Source organism: Lonchura striata, chromosome 2, assembly GCF_046129695.1.
Source record: "Lonchura striata isolate bLonStr1 chromosome 2, bLonStr1.mat, whole genome shotgun sequence".
Classification (NCBI taxonomy): Eukaryota; Metazoa; Chordata; class Aves; order Passeriformes; family Estrildidae; genus Lonchura; species Lonchura striata.
The window spans coordinates 70,544,367-70,567,426 of NC_134604.1; the positions used below are offsets into that span (position 1 = coordinate 70,544,367).

At 35.4% G+C, this 23,060-nt stretch overlaps 1 protein-coding gene across 3 annotated transcripts in view; it reads right to left on the minus strand.

The window, feature by feature from the left end:
* TNFRSF19 (TNF receptor superfamily member 19) overlaps positions 1 to 23,060 on the minus strand; it is a 55,725-nt gene that overhangs the window by 26,892 nt on the left and 5,773 nt on the right. For 2 of the 3 annotated variants that reach the window (XM_021530631.3, XM_077781460.1), the window contains 4 exons: positions 16,573 to 16,661; positions 15,931 to 16,041; positions 7,133 to 7,311; positions 4,406 to 4,491 (listed from right to left, as the gene is read on the minus strand). In XM_021530631.3, the coding sequence (XP_021386306.2) occupies positions 4,406 to 4,491; positions 7,133 to 7,311; positions 15,931 to 16,041; positions 16,573 to 16,638 (442 nt within the window). In that variant the 5' untranslated portion in view covers positions 16,639 to 16,661. Of the gene's footprint in view, positions 1 to 4,405; positions 4,492 to 7,132; positions 7,312 to 15,930; positions 16,042 to 16,572; positions 16,662 to 22,750; positions 22,995 to 23,060 lie in introns of those variants that run through there. The other variant, XM_021530632.3, reaches the window with a different exon arrangement.

A 23,060-nucleotide genomic window follows, 5' to 3' on the forward strand; every position in this document is an offset into this window, starting at 1 on the left:
AGCAAAGAATGTGTTTATTTCCTGGAACATGTAGAGGCTGGTTTCCCAAGCTCCACATGGAATGGCATCCCTCCCCCATCCTGTCCCCCCCAGATTCCCATGCTCCTTGATCTATGCCATGAAGACAAGCAGAAATAATTATGGAGAAGGAAGAATGAATTTGGCTGGACAATCTGTGCGATTTTTCATTATGTAAAAAATCAGTATTTTTATAAATCTAACAGTGTGGTTACTAGAGGGAAAAGTCTGTTCTTTTGGTGGCCGATTGGCTGTAAAATACTCTTTTGTATTAATCTCCTAGGTGGTAATTTTTTCATTGCCTTGACTCTCTCAATTTATTCCAAATTAACTGTTTGTACAGCCAAATTCTACATTAAATTTTCACATAAAAGGGGAATATCACTGATTTTTGAATGATACAGAAAAGAACATTAATGTGGAAGTTCTAGGAAGTATTTTTGTAATACATCTCAAAAAAGTTCCATGTCACAGGCTCTTCTGCTTAGTAGAAAGCCTGTCCAGAAACTAAACGATTCTTGTGACTCTAGGGCTTTTCCGCATTTTGAGTTGAACAATACAAAAGGAAACACTTGTAAGAATATCTGACATAATAATTCTCTTGCTTCAATTTTAATCTACCATCTTCTTATGACTGAAAGACAGTAAGTATGATTTCTAATGGTGGGGTTTTTTTGTTTATTTGCTAAGACAGACTAGCTGACAACATAATGGTTGTTCCAAGAAAGCAATGGTATCTTTGGAAAATGTGCTCAGTACCTGAATCATTCTCACATCTCTCCTTAATTTGTGCCACCACAAGTGTTGTGAGGTCAACGAGCTCATTAGATTTAAAAATAATCTTAAGAAGGGAGTTATTCTTGAAGTTATTCTATGAAGAGATTCTTTTCTATCACAGATAGATTCACAGTCTAGCTTACTGAGCAGTTTCAGTAACAGTTTAAGCATAGCCATAGGGAAAGCAAAACAGTGGCCTGAGCAGACAGGAGAGTGAACTCTGCAAATCTAAATTGGTAGTAAGAAAAAAGAATCACTGAACCATATCAATGTTACTGTTTCAACACTTTTGGACAGTGTATATTACCTTCTATTTCAGAATTTACATATTTGATATATTCTAATTCCACTCTAATTCCCAATTCAAAGAATATTCTGTCATTCAGATGAGAAGGAAAAAAAAAAGTCTTCAGGTAAGGAAAAATGTCTTCAGTTTACAAAATGAGCATAAATCAGAATTTTAAAAACATGCTTTCATTTCTAATGTTTAGATGCTGACCAAATGCATAAGATTGGTCTGTACAGTTTATTTACCTGAACTAAATAAATTAAAATATAACTATATAATTGTGTATTTAATTTTCTGACATTTTAAAAACACACATAAGTCATTGTGTCCCCCTTTAAAGTTTGCACAAAGGTGATAGCAATTCTCCTGGTCTCTAATACTCTCTTTACTTGTTCATTATAGAATCCTTTCAACTTTGCCTCCAGCAATTCACAAACTCATTTTTTCATGAGTAAATATTTAAACCAGATCTGTTTTAAAATGTCTACAGAAAGGAGATAAAAGCAAGTATTTAGATTTATAGCAAACTGGGTAATAATCAACTGCTACTAGAAAGAATTTGATCCATGTCTCAGCTTTAACATGAACCTGTAGTCCAGGTAGGGGGCTGTGAGCCTTTGTGCCCTTATGGTAATGTTCTTATGCAAACAAAAGATTGCCACACACCTTGGAGGACAATTAATTCATTGAAACAGGACATTTAAACTTTTCCTTTTCATCTGTAACATAAGAGCTAGCTGCACTAATATTTGACTTTCTGTTTCACAGTGGAAAGAGAGAAGGATAAGAAAGGCAGAGAATTAGAACTTGGTTCTCTGATCATTGAGAGCTTGTCCCACACACTTAATGGTCTGTCTCCACTTAGCTTCAAGTAATGCAGTCTTAACTATCAAAATATATCCATTTTTGAAATAGACCACTAATATTTTCAGCATTAAATGGAAAATGTTCCACACATTATTTATGTATCCTTACAGAATCATATTTTTTTACTTGGACCTAAATTTCCCCCTATTTGATGCTAAGTAAAACCCAAAAGTACTTCAGTTCATTTAGCTACTGTTGTAGGAAAAACTTATTGGGCTGCTTGAGGAAGGCATATACACTTTCCAAAACTGATGTAGCTGCTGTCAGAACCTAAAGAATCAACAAAAATTCTGAACAAAAGTCTTCTGAAAACCACAGCAACATATGGCAACTGTACTTCATGTAGCATTTGTCATTTAGGATTTTAATGGGCAGTTACTATGCAAATAGCAAACCTTTTAATGATTTCAAACCTTTTATTATTGCTTCTGTAAAAGCTATAAATACTTGCCAATTTTCACAACTTTGCTGTTACCACTTCTGCAATTGAGCCAAAGGTGGTGTGCCAGCCATGAGAGTAGGGAATGAAAATGTGTCTAATCTGGATTTACCACTTCAGCTTGTGCCAGAGAAAATGCTCTTTTCCATGGGGTTGCCTGTTGTCCATTTAAAATGAGTAATAGCTTCCTAATGGTTCACTTCAGGATCTAAGCTCAGGCTCAATTACAAAAGCCAAATCACTATAAACTAAAAAATCTGAGTTATTTCAGAAGACTTGGCAGCAGTTCTTTCATCACCTTTCCAAAATATTAATTTGTGACTTTGAAAAATATTATATACACAAGTCACTAATTACAGTCAAAGCCAAATGATAAAGGAGATAATTTCTTCTTCCTGGTCTTCAATTATGCTAGAGAACAGAATTCATGTTTGAAGATCACACTTTCTTAGAAGGGAACAAACAAGAAAAATAGGAAAAAAATGTGTTAAATGAGATTGACATTTCACTAACTTTCTTTTTTGCAGATAAAAAAAGAGTAAAAACAGTTAAAGGGGATAATACTGAATTTTCCCAGTTGAAGAAATTAAAATACATACATATATGAAATGGCCTGTCTATACTCTGTCTAGAAATAACTTCTGCAACTCATTGAATTTGAGTGATTTACTTCAGTAAGTTGAGATCAGCATTTCATTCTTGGCATCAAATCCGACAGTGTTTGATATGAAGAACATTCTTTCTAAACACTCTAAGATATTGTCTAGACTACAAAAATAGTTGCACATTTTTGAATTTACTTTCTAGACTAATGTTATACATGGGCATGAGTTACTGATACAAACATTAAAACTTATTTGACTTATTCTCTGATTTACCAGCTTTGAGTATTGCAGTCCTTAAAAAGTAAAAGTTTTTATAGCTGCAGAAAATGTTTGAAAATCTGGTTTTGAAGTTTATTACCCAAAAGGCACTAAAACTAGGATGGAAACAAAAGAAGAAAGTTTGGTTTATTTGAAAAAAAGACTATGTAAGCAATTTATGAAATGCTGAAGAAGAATTATTTCATTGAAGTTAATATAATATAAAAGTATTAAAAAGTATGGGTTTAATGCACAATAGTATACTCTTGGTTCTATTTTAATTTTACACAATTAAAAAAATATTTATAAGAAACTGTGTGTATTTATTAAAGTAGCATAAAGTATTTCAGGAACCTGATAATCTATTCTTTCTATAAAAAAATGTTCCCATTTGAACTAGGGAGAAAAAAACTCCTAAAACATAACTTCCCAGTCACAGAAACAAAGAAGTAAACCCAAGATTTTCCACATAATTATCTTTAATGACATGTATTTTTTATTTTATAAAATAGACAGCAATACTCACAAAAAGAATAGCTCACTCTTTTCATTGAATTAAAATCATGATGCAATGTAGACCACCAACAGTCTTGGAAGAAGTGGTAACAAGACTTGTGCTACAGAATAAAGAGATCCTCTCCTTTTGAAGAGATACTAATTCTCTCATTGGCAAAAACAAATAGAGAAACCAATTACTTCCTTTTAACAGTATACAAGAATATAAATTTGTTATCTATATTGTTCTCTCTCACTGTAACCTTAGTATAAAAGTTTTTCTAAAGGTATCAACAAATACTTTTTTGGGTGTCAGGAAAAGATACTACCCTACCTGATAGTTGTCAGAGGGTCTGGGAAGATTGCTTTTCTTTTGGCATTAACAGAGTAATTTAAAAAATTATAAGAAAAGACCAGAAGTGGAGTCAAGACTCCTTGATCATGTGGTGTGACAGGAATGTTTATCTGCAAGGGACTGGTTATTTGTGGGAACTTTGAAATAATAGTACTGGACCTGCTGAAATGCATGAACAAAATCATATACTAACATAAGAAAATGAGTTTTAAAAAGAGTTTGTAACTGTGACTGTAATTTTTTTTTTTTGCCAGACTCTGAAGTTAAAAGAGAAAACACTCTAAAGGAAAAAAAGCACTTACAGTGAGGCTCATAGGGAGGAGGAGGATCACCACAAGGAACACATTCCATGTCTTGAAAGCCTCCAAGCTTAGTCTTCCTATAAAATCTAGAAGATAAAAGAATGTGAAAAATTAGTTAATTGAAACCAGTTACTATTCCTCTCAAAATAATTCAGGTGTTTTAACAAAATCTTCTATAATTGCAAGTTTTGTCCATCTGAGTCTCAATACAAACAATCTGGAAATAAAAAAAAAGTAAAAAAAAATACAGTAGCAATTAATTAATAGTACAAGATAAATAAAAAATAAATCGAGGAAAATATCTAGATCTGGTAGTCCAAATGCATGGTCACTGTAATCTTATATTCACAGAAGAAATAAACAGTTCTGGAGATTTTGGACAGAAATCAATATCTCATTTTCCACATATATCACAACACACATGACACGCATTAAGAACTTACCTTATGCAAGCTTAGTTACATGCCTAAAAAATAAAAGTGAAATGATTGATTTATATATTACAAGGTAATTATCACCTCTAAAAATATATAGCAGGCTGTATATCAGTGACATTTTATTTAAAGACCCTTCAAGAACTTTACTCCTTAGTTTATGTTTGAAGAGCATACTGCCTATAGTGACTGGCAAAACCCTACATTCCTAATTAGGGAACAAGAGTAGCACCAAAGAAAAAGCAGAACCTTAGAATGCTGTATTTCAAATTTTTATGTATGAAATCCTCTAAAGAACTTACTCACAGCTCCTAATCAAATAGGTCTGTCTGTCTTTCAACCACTCATTAGTACTAAAACAGAATCAGCAGCAGTGGCCTTTTCAACATGAGTACATGAATTTTTTCTGCAGTGGTAGTGGCACATTAAATAAAAGGTACTAACTCTACTGATGTTATATTCCTAACACTGCAAATGCCATTAAAGTATGAAGCTTTTATCAGCTAAAGCAAACAGTTTTCCAACTGCTCAAGAAACTCCTGCTTTAACAATGTGAACAGAAACAGATCCATAGGCTGCAAGACTGAAGGGGTCAGTGTGATCATTTACACTGGACAAACTGTGTTAATATTTGTTTTTAGCTGACATGCTCACTGTGGTGTTTTGGAGCTGAACAACAGAGAATGGCATGTTGGAAGCCCATGCAAAAAAGAAATAAATAAGACTGCTGAGAGGTAAAACATCAGTTAAGCTATTTGGTTAGGCTAGCTGTATCCTCCACTTGCTGGGCAGCATCTAAACTAAAGGACAGGTATGAGTGGTGGTGTGTTTTAAAGTTCTGTTATCCAAAACATCCAGACCAGATGTCCCATGATTGCCCTTGCTATGGCCATTACTCCCTCTCTCCTCTGTTTCCAGCTTTGCTGCCAGAAAACTCAGGCTGTGGAAGCAGCTCTCATTTTAAAACATACTCAATACACCTATCTAGGATGCATTCTAGACTGGAATACTGAGAAGAATTCCCAGGCCCTCCAGTTTAGCTTTACCTTTAATTCATGTCCTAATGTGGCTTCTTTTTTTTTAACTTTCCCATCTTCCAAAATTCATCTTATATTGTTTACAGAATAAGAAAATCTCACTGCTGACAACCAAGTAAGCCCTACAATACATATATATTAATATGCCATAAGAGCATAAATCAATTTATCATGTGGCTACAAGTAGTATCAAAAGTTATTGTGAGTAACATCTATAATGCCTGGGGCTGCACCTTCTTGTACAGTAACTTAAGCTAAGATTAGCTACCAAACCTTTACTAAGTGCTTTTAAATGAAGATATTTCACCTCTGGCTTGACAAGGAATAATGGCAGAAGCTTCAGCAGTGTTCAGGCATTTGATAGTTAGTATTAAAATATATATATATAAAATAAAATAAAACAGCTGAAATATAGATACTAAACAAATGTATGAACTTTTAAGCATGTCTGAAATATATACTCTGAAAATATAAAGGCTGTTACAATTGCAAATCAGTTCTCATACTCTACTCCTGTCAGTTAAATTGCCAGTTCAAAAAAGAAACAAAAATGTCTTTTTACAAATTCATGGCAGGTGTTTATAATATCAGAACTTGGCAACAATGTAAAGAATAGCCTTTTAGAGATCTTAAGATTTAATACTACAAACAGAGAAAATTAGCGACAGAGTTTTGGGATGACAGGACAACAAACAAAACACAGCTCTTGATTTGTAACAGCAGTTTCAGCAAACAATTCTTTCAGAATAATTTATGATTCTCAGCTAGGATCATGCTTTATGAATTTTGAAGAAAAGAAAGGTGAAAGAAATTTCAGACAGTAAACCACAGCCACTGCTTTTAATCTCAGAATATATGTGCATAAGAATTATTAGGCATCGACCTAAGGAGGGGAAAAATGCAGGCAAATAATGTGATATTTTTTAAAGAAGATAGCAGTGTATGTTTTCAAATGTTTACATGTTTTTAACAATGAACTAAATCACCAGTAACACTGTTTGAGGTATTTTGCTCAGGTGCTGTACAGACAATACTCTCATAGACCACGTAGGTAATTATCAAACCATTTTTGTGGATAATTATTACTGTAATTCAGAAATTATGTGCTCAGATAGTACAGTAATGCCAAGATTAGAACACAGGACCTTCATACATACACAAGGGGCACCAACATTTATCCAGAAAACATGAACAAGCAATTTTAATGTAAATTAGGTTAGAATTTGTTCAAGTCTCATCTTCAGAAATGGTCTTACCCTGGTAAACAGTCCCCACATAGAGCATTGCTGGTGGCAGAACAGTTGGCCTTCTGGAAGCGGTTAACCGAGGCACAATCCAGACAAGGCTTGCACTTCTGAAAGCCCCAGTCTTCCTTGAATCTGTTTGGCCTGCATGTCATGCACTGTGCATCCTCCCCATATCCAAAGCCGCATTCCTGCAGGGATTAACAAGCAATAGCAAGCTATTCAGTCACTGAAAGCGTGAACAAGAAGAGAATGCCAGGATAAAATGAAGACCTGGTGTAATTATTACTGAGAGTAGGTCTTTCTCGAGACAAAAGCCAGCCTTTCAGCAAGTTCAAATGTGTCTTCCACTGCTAATAATCTCCCTTACTTCTATAAGTAATACTTAGTCATCCACTTTATTCATGAAACCACTGTGTATTTGAATGATAAAGGGCTTCAAGGACTCCCACAGTTTCATTATTACTAGCTTATGGTAGAATTATTGAGCTGTCTGTTTTTTAATTAGGTCACTCATGTGAAAGCAAAGAAATTGGGACAAGTGAAGTATGAAGGCACTTACTCAGTTACAAAAACAGCAAAGAAGCACTTTGATATTAAGGTTCATAGCTAAGGTGAACAAAGTTAATTGCCAAAGAGAGTGCACTGATCTTCAAAAGCTTAGGACCTCTGTTACCAAATAAACCAGAACTAGTTAATGACTGTCAGCTAGGCACAAAATGTTGCTTAGCCACTAAGAATCTCAAAAACTCAACCCACTACAGTTCAAACAGTTCTCAAACTGTTGGAAAAGTTTAATAGATCTGCAGATCACAGGGAGGCACAATATTTTACTATACAAGTAACATCATTTTGGTTGGTTATTTCTGCCAAATGTAGAAATTTAAAGGCATTATTTCCATTCATTTGAAAAAGGGTGCCTAGTACAATGGACAAGCTGCAAAGATAAACACCAAGCCATATGTAAAAGTTTGGGGACTGAATCCAATGAACTGAGTACCCAGAACTATCAATCAACTTCTTAGGAGTTATCAAGTTACTATTCCCTCTTATCATCCAAATATCCTATCAAATTTGCTCAGTACTTTGAAGCTCAGTTTGATGCATTAGTGACACACTACAAAACTGCAAGAGGATACAACAAATTGCCAGAAGGAACTAATTAGGAAAGGCACTTATGGGGACCTCGAGTATGTATGTTCTGTGGAAGAATAGGGGATCTTCCCAGTGGGAAAGCTGCAGGAAGTCTTCAACTAGGGCAACTTCAGAGGATGTTTCCACCGGTTCAATGTATATAAACATGCATGATGCATGTGTTTGATGCATATAAAAAACTTTTCCCAAAGTCACTAACCTAACCAAATATGCTGCTGCTAAAAAAAAAAAAAAGCTTTTAAACTTTAGAAACACTCTCAAGATTCTCCAAGATCCAACACACTTGGATTCTCCAAGGCTTTATGCTGAGAAATCATCTGTGGGAAAAACTTCGTGAGCAAGCTGACCAATAGGCATTTTATAGTGCCTCCAACCTGAAATGAAAAATTAACAATAAATAATTTCAGACAAATTTTAAGGACATTCTAAGAATTTTTAGTTTTCCTTTATGTTAAGAATAAACTTTACTTGCTGAAGAACAAGCCTTCAAGTATGCAGAAAATGAACAATATATGAAAGCAATTACAAAAAGACACTAAGAATAATCTTCTTCATCTGTCTCTTGATCCACTAACTTATGCAATAATTTTTAGTTTTTGTTTTGCTTTCTTTTAGCTGAAATGTAGTTTATTACTACTGAGTACTTTTCAGCTCAAGGAGCAGACAGGCAAATCATTGCAGTTAGTAACAAAACAAAAAAACTTCCTACAGTTTCATGCACTGTGTAGTACAGTACTCCTGTGATATACTGGAACCATATTAAAGCTGGTGGGCAAAAAGCTTTTAAAAAATATAAAAATATTTTCTTTTTTTTTTACTTACTTCAGATATAGAACATTTTATACCGAATTGACAAGTTTCTACTAGGAATCAATGCCAAAGTTGTGTCAGTTGTAGCTGTACCTTCCTGTGTTAATTTTTACACTCCATTTCATTTATGCAATTGTAAGACTGTATACAAAGATACATGATTACCACCAGGGACTGGAACCAGACAAACTTGTGCGAGATTTTGCTCTCTCTAAGTCTAAAAAAACTTTTTCATTGAATATCATTTATCTTTAACACAGTCTTTCTAAATACCTACTCTTTCTAGTTAGCTTATCAAAATAGTAGCATTATGGAATATATTATACCACTCAGTTAAACCATTTATATTTGGATCTTTTGATAAATCACTTGGAATCAGTCCCTCCCAAGTCCTATCAAACCTTCAAATATAAGGCTTGAATTAACTTAATTATAAGTTTTCCTTTCCAGACTACCTTTGAAGCTTTGGATCAAAAAACAAGCAGGAAATAAAAGTTAGAATTAAATGCTTTCACTCACTGGTCCAAACTACCAGAGCTAAGTAAATTGTCTCTAGATCAGATCTGCTTTGCTATAGCTGGATGTATGGACACATCCTAGTGATCCTTTGCATCATGGAATGGTTTACTTTAAAGCTATATAAAAATGGTGGATGCAACATAAAGAAATCTTCTGCCCAAGGGATTTAAAGTCTCCCATCTTTTCAAAGATGGTTTCTAAGTTCTTGCCAGGAATTCCACAGATACTAATTCTTAACAACTAAGACTTTATGTATGTGCTTTTTATGTTCATGTAATATTTGAGATAGTTAACTGCCTGGCAGGTGCAAATAAATATTTAAGCTTGTAAACCAGGCAGAACTTCAAAAATATCTGTACTCATAATTAACCACATTCCCCAAACTGAAGGACATGATTTAGATTATGGATTCAAACCCTCTGAAATCTTGGATTTTATAATTTAGCAGTCCAGCAAAGATACAAACAATTGACTGTTCATCTTTTATCAGAGCATGTGCAAAACTGATGTGCACCAGTTTTCTCCGGGTTCGATTTACAAAGCTGTCAAGTTATATGGCTGATGAGATCTGAATAGTTCCCAACTCCTCCTCACCCTCTCCATCCTCCCACTCTTAACTTTAAAAGAGAGCTCATCTCTTGTGACATTTGACCTTAGGACTGCAGAAAAGAGAAATAAATTTTTGAATATCGATAAGCTAGATTTAAAAAAATAATTATTTTTGTGCCAGAAATAAAACAGCACAAATATATGCTGTCTTTTTTTTTTTTTTTTGCTGTTGCAAAGCTTTTTGTGAAGAACAGTTAGCACACTCCTCCTTTTCCCTTTTCAATTAATGAAAATTTTCTCTCTCAAAACATACACAGTACAAGCCATAAAAACTTAAACACTTCTTTAGAAAACGGAATTCAAGTTAATGACAAAAAAATCTTCGGAATTCAAATGCACCTCAATTTTCTTGATATCTACACAGCTCTCACTATTCCAGTAATGTGCCATCTCTTGACCTTTAACTTACGTATCCTCCAGAACAACTCTGCTCAGAAGTGTTTCACTGAGGTATCAAGTGGGGTGACTGGCCTAAGGAATCTGCAGCAAACTAGTTAATCAAACTCATAATTTTGTTTCCAGCTAAAAATATTAAAAGCACAGAATAATGCAGACACCTCTTCAAGAACCACCAGGCCACTGTTAAAGTTTTCTTTCACTATGTACTACCCAAACACTGATCCAGACAGAACAACCATAAGTCGAGCAGACTATAAAGGGTACTGGAGTTAAGTGGTATGGTTTTTCCCTAGAAGCTGAATCCAACACAGACAGCAAATGAAAAGTAAATTAGATTTTAAACATTATTTCAATTAAAATAACCTCAAATTTCATTTAAAAAAATGCTTTCAGGCATCATTAAGATCGTAATCTGCAAATACATTTTAAGATTGTTTCTAGTTCCACTGATTATCCACAAACTATGTAAATCCCTAGACAACACAGCCAAAGCAGTTCCACTTATGTCATGATGATTACAAGAATACTTGGTATTCTCAAGAAAAAGTCCTCTAGGCATTAAGACACTTAATTGGTGTCGGGTCATGTAACAGGCTGTGGCACTACACTGGTGCTGGGAAATGAAGCTTTTCCTAATACCTTTGAGTACATGGCTTTTTTAAATAGCACACAGTTTTAGCTTCCCAAAGTACCACAGCTTCATCTAGAATGCAATAATGAGCTGGATCTATCAGCAGAAGTCTCCGAGCAGGACAGGCTGCAACAGCATGCTGCAAACATCAGACTTAGCTGCTGTGTCAAAGTGCACAGCTAGGGTCAGAAAAGTTTCATTCTCAGTGAAGATGATTTGACATGCCTACAAGCAGCTGCTTCAGTTTCCAGAAACACATGCTGGCACTCCTGAGCTGAGATCTGGCAGGCTTCCTCACAAGCAGCTCTCTTGCTTTGAAAATGTGAGAGTGACTGCTAAACATGGCAGCAGCGGCTCTTGGTGGCTTCACTGCGACAACACATCAGTGGCAGCACAGCGCTCTGGTACATCCAGGAGAAGCTCCAAACAGTACCTGCCTGTTTAATTCACAATTCCTTTTTCTGAGACAACATGCAGGTCTCCTCTTTCTTCACCATGTGCCTGGCACAAGGAAGCGAGCTGGGATACACAGCCCCACCTCAGCAACCATCAAGCTGCCTCTGACCCAGCAGCTCCCTGTACAGCAGCTGTCTCTCAGTGACAGTATTTATCATGGCCTACTTGATGGCAGTGCTGGCTTCAGACACTCTCACCTCTTGCTTTCTATTCCTTCCTTGACATATATTGTCCTCAGTGCACAGGCTCAGCTCATAACTGTAAAAAATGATGGTGAAAGGACTGGAAGGACTTTCATTTCCATACTAGAATATTTTTAAGACAAAGGTTGAAACACAAACTATGTCATTTTTTTTCAGCATTATTTGTGATTTGTATAAATTTCAATAATATATAAAGCTTGATTTATTTCAGAAACATATATAAGATAGGATGAAAGGCTGTTACTATCAAACCAAACCAATGACTATTCAGCCACTGGCAAACTGAAGCCATTTAAAGAATAAAAGATATCAAATGATTTGTGCTTAACTATGTGATGCTTTGCTATCTTCTAAATGAATGAGAAATGCAGTAATGCTGTGCCACACGAAGCAAACACTTCCTTCTGAATCAATACAACTATTTCAGTCTCCCACCCTAGAATAAAGTACTGCTAATAAAAAAGAAAGAAAAAAACAAGAAACCTAACAAAACCCGCCCCCCCAAAAAAAAAAAAAAAAAAAAAAACCCAACCTGAAACAAAGACTGCACACACTGAAAACTAAACTAAACTAATTCAGTGATTCAAAGGCTTCACAAACATTACCAAAGACATGTTTATGAGAAGAAAAGGCCATACAGAGATTTTTTTTAATTAACAAATATAAGCAAAAAAACATGGGAGGCAGCTTTCACTCTCTTCCCCATCAATTCTATTGATAAAAGAACAAAGCTTCCTTTCTTCAGATGGCAATATGTTAAAGGTACTTAATAAAAATACAATTAACATAAGTGATCAATGGATTTTAGTTCTAAGCTAATATAACATTGCAGCATTGTTGTTAGAACAGTATCTAGGCAAAGGAAAAGCTGAAGGTCATACTATTTCTTTCTTACTTGAAGGAAAAAAAAATTACTTTCAAAATATTTTTGAAAAAGAGAGCACCATTAAGCTGGGACAGAAAAAGCTGAAAAGAATGGTCTAGATTCAGAATTAGTTATATGAAATAAGGCCAGGTTTTTTGCTGGTTTTGTTTTGTTTCATGCTATCAAAGGTGTCTGAAGTTTCTTACCTATACAATAAGGTCAATCCAATAGACAGCACTGGTTTGCAACCAAAATTAAAAGACTCATCACTGAATCCCAGAACAGCCAGATTAGATGAACCTTGAAAGAACATCTCAATCAAACTTTCATGGGTCTGGGACCTGAGCTGATCTGAGATGATCTAGCACCCTGTCCAGTTGCATCCCAATTGCTTAAAACACTCAGGGGGAGCTGAATCAAAAACCCCACCACTAACATTGCATTTTACTATATACTTAGACACACAATAATGCTCACACATGCAGCAGTATATCTAGTTTTAACTATGAGTTCTAAATATTTAATAGGAAAACTGACACATTATTTAGAAACTGTTATTAAACTATAGCATTATTATATCATTGCTTTCTCGCATGTAAAAAAACCAAGCAAACAAAACTTATCCTGGGCTGCAAATTACTTCAAGTGTATCATTAAATGCCTCTTCCCTTTGTGTTCTGACCTTTGACTGTACATATTTGTTGCTTCAAGCTGTAGTTCTACATGACTACTTTCAACCACATTTCAGTTACAGACACATCCTTCACTATGATTCACAGAGAATTGTACCTCTATTTATAAAGGAAATTATATTATTCCACTCATTTAGGTTTAAGCAAAATCTATTATTTCATTTATAGTATAGAAGAAAAAGTATTTTTGAAAGTCTATTACTGTCTGTGACAAGTAATAGATAATGTCTGTGACTGCTTACATAGTGAAATTAACTAAGCCTTGCATTCATATTTTCAAAAACACCAAACTAGTCCTAAGAATCAGGACTATCAGACTGTAAACAAAAATAGGTGAATCAAGACCATAATTTCAATAGTGTACTATTGCAAGCTATGGTCTTGTTGGTTTAGTTTAGTATTTCTTTATTAAATTGAGTGTAATTACTGACGGCCTTAGCTTTCATGCTTTTGGGTTTCATTTGCCAGCTAGATAAGTCTAGTATCTGACTATATAAATGCACATAGTATTGGCCCACTGTTATAAAGTGCCATACTTACAAGTGCCTTTATAAATTAAAACATCCTCTAGAACATCTCAGTTCTCAAATTTAAGACCAATCTGAAAAAATCCAAATTAAACCACATCCATATCGTAAGTCATGTCTAAATCTCTGCTTCAACAGCATTGCTTGTATGACTAAGCCTTAACTAATACTTCCCAACATACAAAGGGATTCCCACTAAAGTGTGAAACTAAGTATTTCTGTTAATGCACTGAACACTCACCACAGGCGGTCAAGAGATAGAGAAAAGGCGTCATTCAATTTCAGTAAATCCCTTCAAATCACACTCAAGCCACAATACTTAACTTGTGCTTTTTTCAGAGCTGAGCATAATAGGAACTACAGAGCCACAAACTGAAAGGTTCCTTTTTCCCCTGCAGCTTGAACCCACATACACGCCAAACTTAGTAATAGTTCATGTTTAAAAATTTTCAAAATAAACATTTCAAATTCCCTTAAACACCCTAAATTCCACCTTCACCATCCTTTTCACACTATCAGTGGAAGAGCAAGGCAGTTTGCCCTTCTGCATGCACAGGGCGTGCTCTTTCTGGCCCCACCTCACAGCTATGGATCTGGCTGCACTGTAATGGAAGGTCACAGCTTCACACTCCCACAATGGACAAGAGATAGGTTTAGAGCTGGACGCTGAAGAAAGGGTTTTACACATGCATGAGTCTTGGTAGGTCTGCTCACCCTTGCTGACACCACCCTGCACTCTTCTTTGCCTCACCATCCTCACGTCTCTGGCAGGACACACTTGAGCCCTCAAGACATCCAATCTCCCAAGACACAGATCTCATTTTGTTGCCTCTTTCACCTCCAGTAACTGAGTTAATGAATCCCAACAGATTCCACCCCTCCAGCTATGTCTTCCTTCATTGTTCTCTATTCCTGCTCATGCACAGCACCTACTTTCACTGGACTGAAAACAAGATCCCCCTTGTGACTTGCATTTACACTTGGAATTTTTTTGAAAATTTTGCCAAGTGAACTTTCTAGTTCTACTGAATCCCAGCCAGCATTCATCTCTGTTGATTCATTTCCTCTATCCTAAAATCCTTGTAATTCAAAAACTTTTATGGGGATTTTCTTTTAGAAGAGATGCAATTGTTAAAAGAGCAAAATGCAATTATGTAAGATTCACAACAGTATTTCCTTCTCCATGATATCAAAAGAACTTCTGACATGCTTTCTAAATATTATCATGTATTTTTCTGGCCTCAGCTTTTTCAATTACTTTACATGGCATAAAGAAAAGAATAGGTTTATATCATTTTTAATGAATTGTAAAACAAAGAAATTGAGCCTGACTTGAATCTGACTTCCTAAAGTGCTCCAACCACAGACCTAGGGAAAACAGAACAATCACCTATCTCCCTTCTGTTCTAAGGAAATATATTAGCTCTCATTTGAATCCTATTCCATATTTATGTACTTATGACCTTTTTATTATAAACCATTCTGTTAAGACAAGAATTCATATATAAAATATTTACACTTTGTCACCTAAAATCCAGAACCAATTGTGAACATCAGCACTGTAAAAATTAAGCCCCTCCATGTCAGCAGTCTGTACCAATCAATGGTTTTAAATTAATTTTTCACATTGTCTTCTATGGAGTAAGGTTATACAGTCTTAACTCCCTGTAGTTTTTTCCCCCTTTGTAGTTTTTCCCCTCCTTTGTTGCACTAATTTGAGAGCCCATCCAGATGTACTGCCTACTTTATTAGTGGCATCATTTTCTGAACTGAGAATTTTATATTATATGAAATAGATAACATGGTTCTTGAAAAACTGCAGAAGGCGCAAATGCCAAAACAGTACATATTTTCATGTAAGTACAGATATCCATCATGTTAGATCAAATTCATAAATGCTCTTATCAGAAGTAAAGTAAATTCAAAAAAGCATGATTTTCTTACCTTTGAGAGTTCCATTCCAGGCCCACATTGTTTGCAGAGGATACAGTTTCCAGTCTGGTCCCTAAATTCTTGCTCTCTGCAGTCTCCAGTCTCACAAATTACCTTACTTAGCTAAACCAAAAAACCAAAAAAAGGCAAATTAATCAAAATCTATTAAATCTGAGAAATAAATCCATGTTTAAAATAACTTTCTGAATAACTAACTATCCTTAGTTCTACAGCAAGCCAGAGTTAAGTACACTGAGCAGGCAATGTAATTGTGTGCTGTGCTACATTCTGTCCATAAACCAAATACACCAAGCACCTAAACCATGTACACAGCACACTGGAGTAAGAGATGGCCACCTCTGAAGTGAAGCAGTATCACCTCCACAGCACTATATTCACCTGTATTTTCTGTTCTAGTCCAATCCTACATCCATGAAGAGGCTCACAAGGTAAAATTTTGTGGATGAGGAGCAGCCAGAAATTATATGAATCAGTGGACCAAGCTTAGGCTCAAATCAATAAAATGTGTAAGCATTGTCTGTGTACAGCATTTGAAGATCTTTAGTGTTAGCAATAATGTGTAAAACAAAATACAGTTTCTGTGTTCACTACAAATTTTTCAACATGGGGGAAAAATATTAATCTTTAACTTACCAAATACACTAGTAAAATGACAAACACCTTCAGTTTATCACCTCTTTGTAATCCTTTAGCATCCATTTCTTGTGATTAAATTTTTCTCCCTAGAAAGATATATAAGAAAAAAATTCATTATATTTACATTGTTTAAATTGCAGAAGTCATGTGCCCATCGTACTTCATGACACTTGGCATGTCAAAATACAATCGGTCAATGCCATTAACATTTTCAAATGGATTCCTGAAAGCTGCTAAACAACAAAACACATGCTTTAAAAATCATATGCCTTTTGAAGACAAGACAATAAACACAAAGTTTATATAGTTTTAAATCTCAAATGAAGGGATTGCTGTCAATCCAGATTAGAGAACATCAGCATTTATTAATCTAACATCCCTAACATATGTTTCTTGCTTGTTAAACACTCAACTAAGTACGTGATCAACAGACAAAAATAAATTTCTTCAAATACACTTTTTTTATAATTTAAGAGTAGAAACTGACAAATGAAAAGATGGAACCCAAAACAAAAGGAAAACATCTGAGAAAAACATTAAGAACAGTTGGAAAATGCTTTCCAATGTGGAACTACTACAAGCATAAAATGTTTTCAAAAAATACAACCAGAATGAACATAAACTATAATTAACACATAATTTCACATTTCATTTCATGAAGACCCTAGTTAATAAATTCTAATCAATAAGGATAAAGGATACTTCAGTGTCACTATTGATATTTTTTAAGATAAGCTGTGTTTTGAAGTGTAAAAAGAGCAAAACTCTACTAGAAAGAACAGAGCAGGTAGAGATGTGTCAAACAGCACTCCATGGGAAAGCCAAAATGACATTTTTATGGTTATTTCTCACTTAGTGATGGTAATGGTCTATGGATCAATGACAATTACCAGATTAAATGCATGTCAACATGGGTAAAAAAGAAGACATACTCTCAGGGAATACAAATACAGATATAGTATTTGACATAGGTTTCTTTTCTAAGTCTGAGAAAAAAAAATTTTAAGGCAAGAAATATTAAATGGAAAAATCTTAGAAATAATTCTGGATGGCCAATACACAACTTCATGTAAAAAGTACTGTAGAACAACTAGAAAAATGAAAAAGGAGAGTCAACAAATATTACAAATTCTGAAGTCATGAGAAGCTGACAATTCTAATGCTGAAAAAAATTAGGTATGCACGAAGAAAACAATTTCTAGTAATAACAAAGAGCAAACAGTGGACAGGCACAGTAAAAATACAATTAAGGGAACTCAGAAATTCCAAGAAACGTTTCTCATCTGTTTTCAGAAACATACAAAATGGGTAAATACACACACCATACATTATATATCTTCTGGTCAACAGGTAACCAAATATCTTCTAAGTGAAACCAGATTAGATAAGAGATAAATTGTGAGACTGCACCTCAGTAACCTTGAAACAAGTATCAAGAAAGTCTTAATTTTGATTCTGTTCAATTTTGCTCTTCATTCCCTTTGGAATGCTACAGAAATTCAAGAATAATATATGGAGAAATTAAAATAGCTAAGAATCATAGTACAATAAACAACTCTACACTGCATTACAGAAAAGCAGTCCTGTAAAACAAGCTTGACTTCACTTGATTCAGAGAAGACAAGATAGCAAAGCTAAAAGTCTAAGAGTTAAATTAAATAATGATTTAAAGAATCATGATGAAATTAATGGGATTTGGGAGAAAAATCCCCATTAACTTCTTTATTTCATGTAATACTGTTTAGTAGAAAAAATAAATACTTAATGTGCTTTCTTAATTGCTACAGGACTTAAAATTTCACAGAAGTGTGAGAGGGAAATAAAGGTGTAAATATAATTTCTTAGATTTGAATGTCAAGTAATTACGCCAAGTCATATGTATTCTTAAATAATTAAATATAGCTAAATCATAACACAGTTCTAATGCAATTATGACCATCTATAGAATACTACCAAAAACTTCAAAACAAGGATTTTTCCTGAGGTTAAATGTAAGTTTCATTTTAAGTTTCACTATTTACTTTTGCTTCTGAAAATAGATGTGTAACATATCTAAATGAAACTGTCAAGTGTAATAATTGTATATTTTTCTGTCAAGCTTCACATAGACTTTTCAATACAAAAAGTACCGGTGAGATGTAATAAGCCTAATGATCTAAAATATGGAGCTGTTATGTAATCTAAGAAGTCTATTTTTTCTGTGCAAGCTACCTGAAGCATGGAAAATATTAAGCAAATTAAGAACAGCCAAATTAACTGCCCTTCAGACTAATTATCTGCAATAAAACTATATTAGATTAATTTAATTCAGGTATATTGACCCCTATACCTTTTCGCCAATATGTAATAACTTGAAGATTTAATATTGTTAAAAGATCAGTATATATACAACTTGTCAAAATCAATACTGAAACAAAGCTGATTACGTATTTTCATCTTTTAGTATTCTGGAGTCACAATGGAACAAAAATCAAATGCCAGTACAGAACAAAAAGCAGTAATAAAAATCTTGGTGGTCATGCTAACGTCTTGTATTTCAGTTCTGGGATTGCCCTGTTATAAGATGATTTTCTTATAGCAAGTACCTCAAAGACTTTTAGAACATAAAAACCACAAGGCAAACCATCCTGTACCACAGTACATTTTGTTCACTTAGGTGAAATTTGATTGCTGCTGAAAATCTACTGCCTTTGTAACAGTCGTGGCAAGTCTAATCACCAGGAGTTCCACAACCCAAAGTAAATTTTCAAAGTGAAGCATTTCATAAATGGCATCAAACTATCAAGGACTTCTCCAACTCATCCTACACTTGACTAAGGTTCAGTTTTTGACTGAACATTACAAGTTTCATGAGATCTTATAGCGTTAGGCCTATGATATATCTTCTATATAATAAGTCTTCTATAATCAACAAAGATTCCAAAAGAAACTTGCAGGTCTATGGACCTTAAACTTCCGAGCATTTCAGCAGCACCAAAACACATTTAAATAATTTCAACAGACATGTGTGTATGAATGCCTGTGGTACTCCATCATGCCATCATTTTGCCCATTGTCACCACTCCTGCCGAAACAACACCGAAGACTCTATACTGACTAACATGTGAGAAAGAAATGAGACAGTGTAAAAGAAATAACAATTGTTAAGAGGACAAATAAAATGTTTCTTTCATTACAACATTTTGATAAAAATAATTGAAAGGCACCTTAATAACTCATTGTATTGAATGCAAGTCCCAAAGGAGAGATAACTGTGTCAGCTGCATGTTTCATGTTCCATTCTCCAGTTTGATAAATTCCTGCTTAAAAAGCAGAGACTGCAACACTTAATAATAGGTCGCCATTGGGCAAATTTCTTCTCTCATGATATCAAGTGGCATTACACTGATGTCTGTTGGACACCAGCCATTCACCTTGAAAGCCATGCTTTCAAGCAAGAAGTTATTAGAAGCTTTTTGCCTCTAAAACATTTGCGAGTAAACAGAGGTTCCATAAAGACTATTTGCTCTTGTCCAGATACTGTTATTTAAAATGCCAAGTTCAGTTATACTCAAATTTATTAGAAGAAAGAAACCTGTAGAGTTTTTTGAGGTCACTAAATGATTCCAAATACATCTTATTCAGCTAACAGTAATATGGTTACCTGAAATACTCAGGGAAAAGGAATCATTATTGATAATGTACTGAACTCAGGATAGGGAACTTGCATTAGGAAATGGAGTTGCATAATTTTAAGGTCATCTGAGGCCTACTAAGCATATGCATAAAGAGGGCAATATCAAACAATAAATTAGAAGCATGTAATAAATGTATTGTGGAAGTAAGAACTTCCAGCCTTTTAGGGTTCTAGAATCCATGGCCCTCTAAAATTTACTCTTACATTTACCAGCTTGCTTGAATAGTAGTCATCATTTTATTTCAAAGTCCGTATCAGTATAATACTTGTTTTTTCTCTCCAAAGAACTTCAAGTTGCACCGTGAAAGGCATGCCACCTCAAAAATCAAAGCAGCATGACTATATTATGGCTGACTAACAGGTTTCTCAGACAGGGAAGCATCAAAACTTTGAAGTCAATATCATCCATCTTCCAAGGGAAATTTTAGAAATGGTGAAGAGTCTCAACTTCACATTGACTTAACTTGAAGGTGTGAATTCCCAGTTAATTTACAACCAGGTCTTTGAAATTCCTCTTATTTGATACTTTTACTTGATGACCCTTTTCACACACTTTATAACACTGGCAGAGTACTCTGAGAAGTTCTGGGTAAGAAAGAGGGATGACAATATAACCATCTTCTCTTGCCAACAGAGGTCTCTGGTATCCAACAAACAGGGTCTCAGCTCCTTTCTAACCACCTACTTCCCACCCGCAGCTGTCAACTGCACGCAATAAAACAAGGAGTGGCAGATGGCTTTAGCAGAGTCAGTGCCCCAGGGGCACGAAACAAGAGAAGGGAAAGTACTCATGCTGCTGCAATGACAAAGCCAAAGCCAGAGCAAGTCAGAGACAAGAACTTCCACTACAGCACTGCACATTGTTATTTTCTGTCTCACAGGTCTAGAACACCTTCCCTTTGCACCCTGCCCACAACCCTTGTAATCTTTCCCTTTGTGAAGTAAACGAGGTCTTGTCTGACAACATTTGCTCCAACTTTTCCAAGAAATGTGGGGGGAAAAAAACTCCATACTGTCAGCTAGGGCATCACATTCATCACATGAAATATCACGTTGAAAAGATGTGTATTTTACCAACCTGACACACATGAAATGTACATTAGGTCGCTATGGATTTATTTCTAATTTTGTAAAGACAGAGGTAGCAGATTAAAGTTAGAACCTTGGTGGTGATTGAAAACATTTAGATGTATTTTAGGGGCTGGGGGGATGCAAAGGAGTCAGGGCCACAAGACACAGGGGCTGGGGGGATGCAAAGGAGTCAGGGCCACAAGACACGGCCAGGAAATATTTGTGCTGCTTCTGAGTACCACACACTTCAAGCTATGTTAATTGAAGTATTAGTCTTTACAGGAATAACGGTGATAAAGCAGCTTATCGTTTGTATTCTTCAACACATCCAGCTTATCATTAATTAGATATTAGAGTGAAATATTGTAACAAAGGTGCAATGTGGCAACATTTTTCCTACACATAAACAAAGCTTTCTAGAGGATCAGAGCCTGTGATTCACACAAGAACTCCCACACTCACCAAAGCTGATGAGCCTACTCACACAACATCAAAACTGTGGCAAAAAAAATGTTGCTCCTTCTGTTTAATACATCTCACCCATTGCAAGTTCTAGGAGACACTGGTTTGCTAGATGAAAGTTCAGTGTCAAGATGCACTTGTATTTTTGTACTCAAATATGTGAATAAGTAATACATTGAGAATGCCAGTATTATATTAATACTTCATTTACACCAAAATATACTAATAGTTCTTTTTCAAAGTAATTTTTAGGGATCATGAACTATAAAGCATTGGGCTGGTTAATACAGTTAATACACTTTTCAATGGCACAATGCCAATATGCTACATTTATCCAGCCAGCCCTGAGCAGTGTTGGATGGCATGCAATGTCTTAAAAACCACAGACATGAGCTACTTTCATTCACACCATTCTCTTTTACTAGGATTGCAAGTTGTTGAAAGTGAGAAAAAGCTACATATTACCTCCTTAACCAACATTTTAAGCATCTTACTAGTAAACTAAAAAGAAGCTTACTTCTAGGTCTAAAAGAACCAAAAAACCCCCAACAAACCAACCAACCAAATCCAGCAACAACAACAACAAAAAAAAACCACTCAAAAACCCCCAACCCTTTTCTCTTATGGCAACAAGCTCCCAGGTAACATACCTAAGTAACTCGTTTTACACGTGATGGTGAAGGTGTGCTTGAAAGAGATAATGCGGTAGTTAAGAAACATACTACAGACTGAATCAATTTGCTTCTTATATTAAATGCTACTGGATCACTTTATACACTTGATAAAATCATCCATCTAAAGCAGTTGTAAATATAAAGGTGGTAAATAAGTATTTAGACTTTTCACAAACATCAGGTAAAGCTTTTGGTCCAAGGTCAGATTAAATGGGGACAGCCATCAGGAAAGTCAAACAATCAAAACCTTTTAAATAAACCGAACTGTAATTGGAGCTTTTAAACCTCTTACCAGCCAAAAGAAAAAGTTGGGAGCTCCTATTCCTTCAACTCCAGCTCTAATACTGTTTGAAGCAGCTTATTTATGCAGCAGACACGAGAAGCGCTTGTGCACATGAAAGCCCGGCTTTCAAGGGCTTTTTGTTCGCCGCACTCCGGGGCGTGGAGCAGCCACTCCAGGGCTGTGGAGACCTGCAGAACCCAGCAGCAGCCGCGGCTCCGTGCCGCGCCGTGCCCCGCGCACCCACCGCGGGACGCCGCGGGGGCGGCTGGCAGCGGCGGAGCGGGGCGGCCGCGGGAGGCGGGGCCCGGCCGAGCCCGCC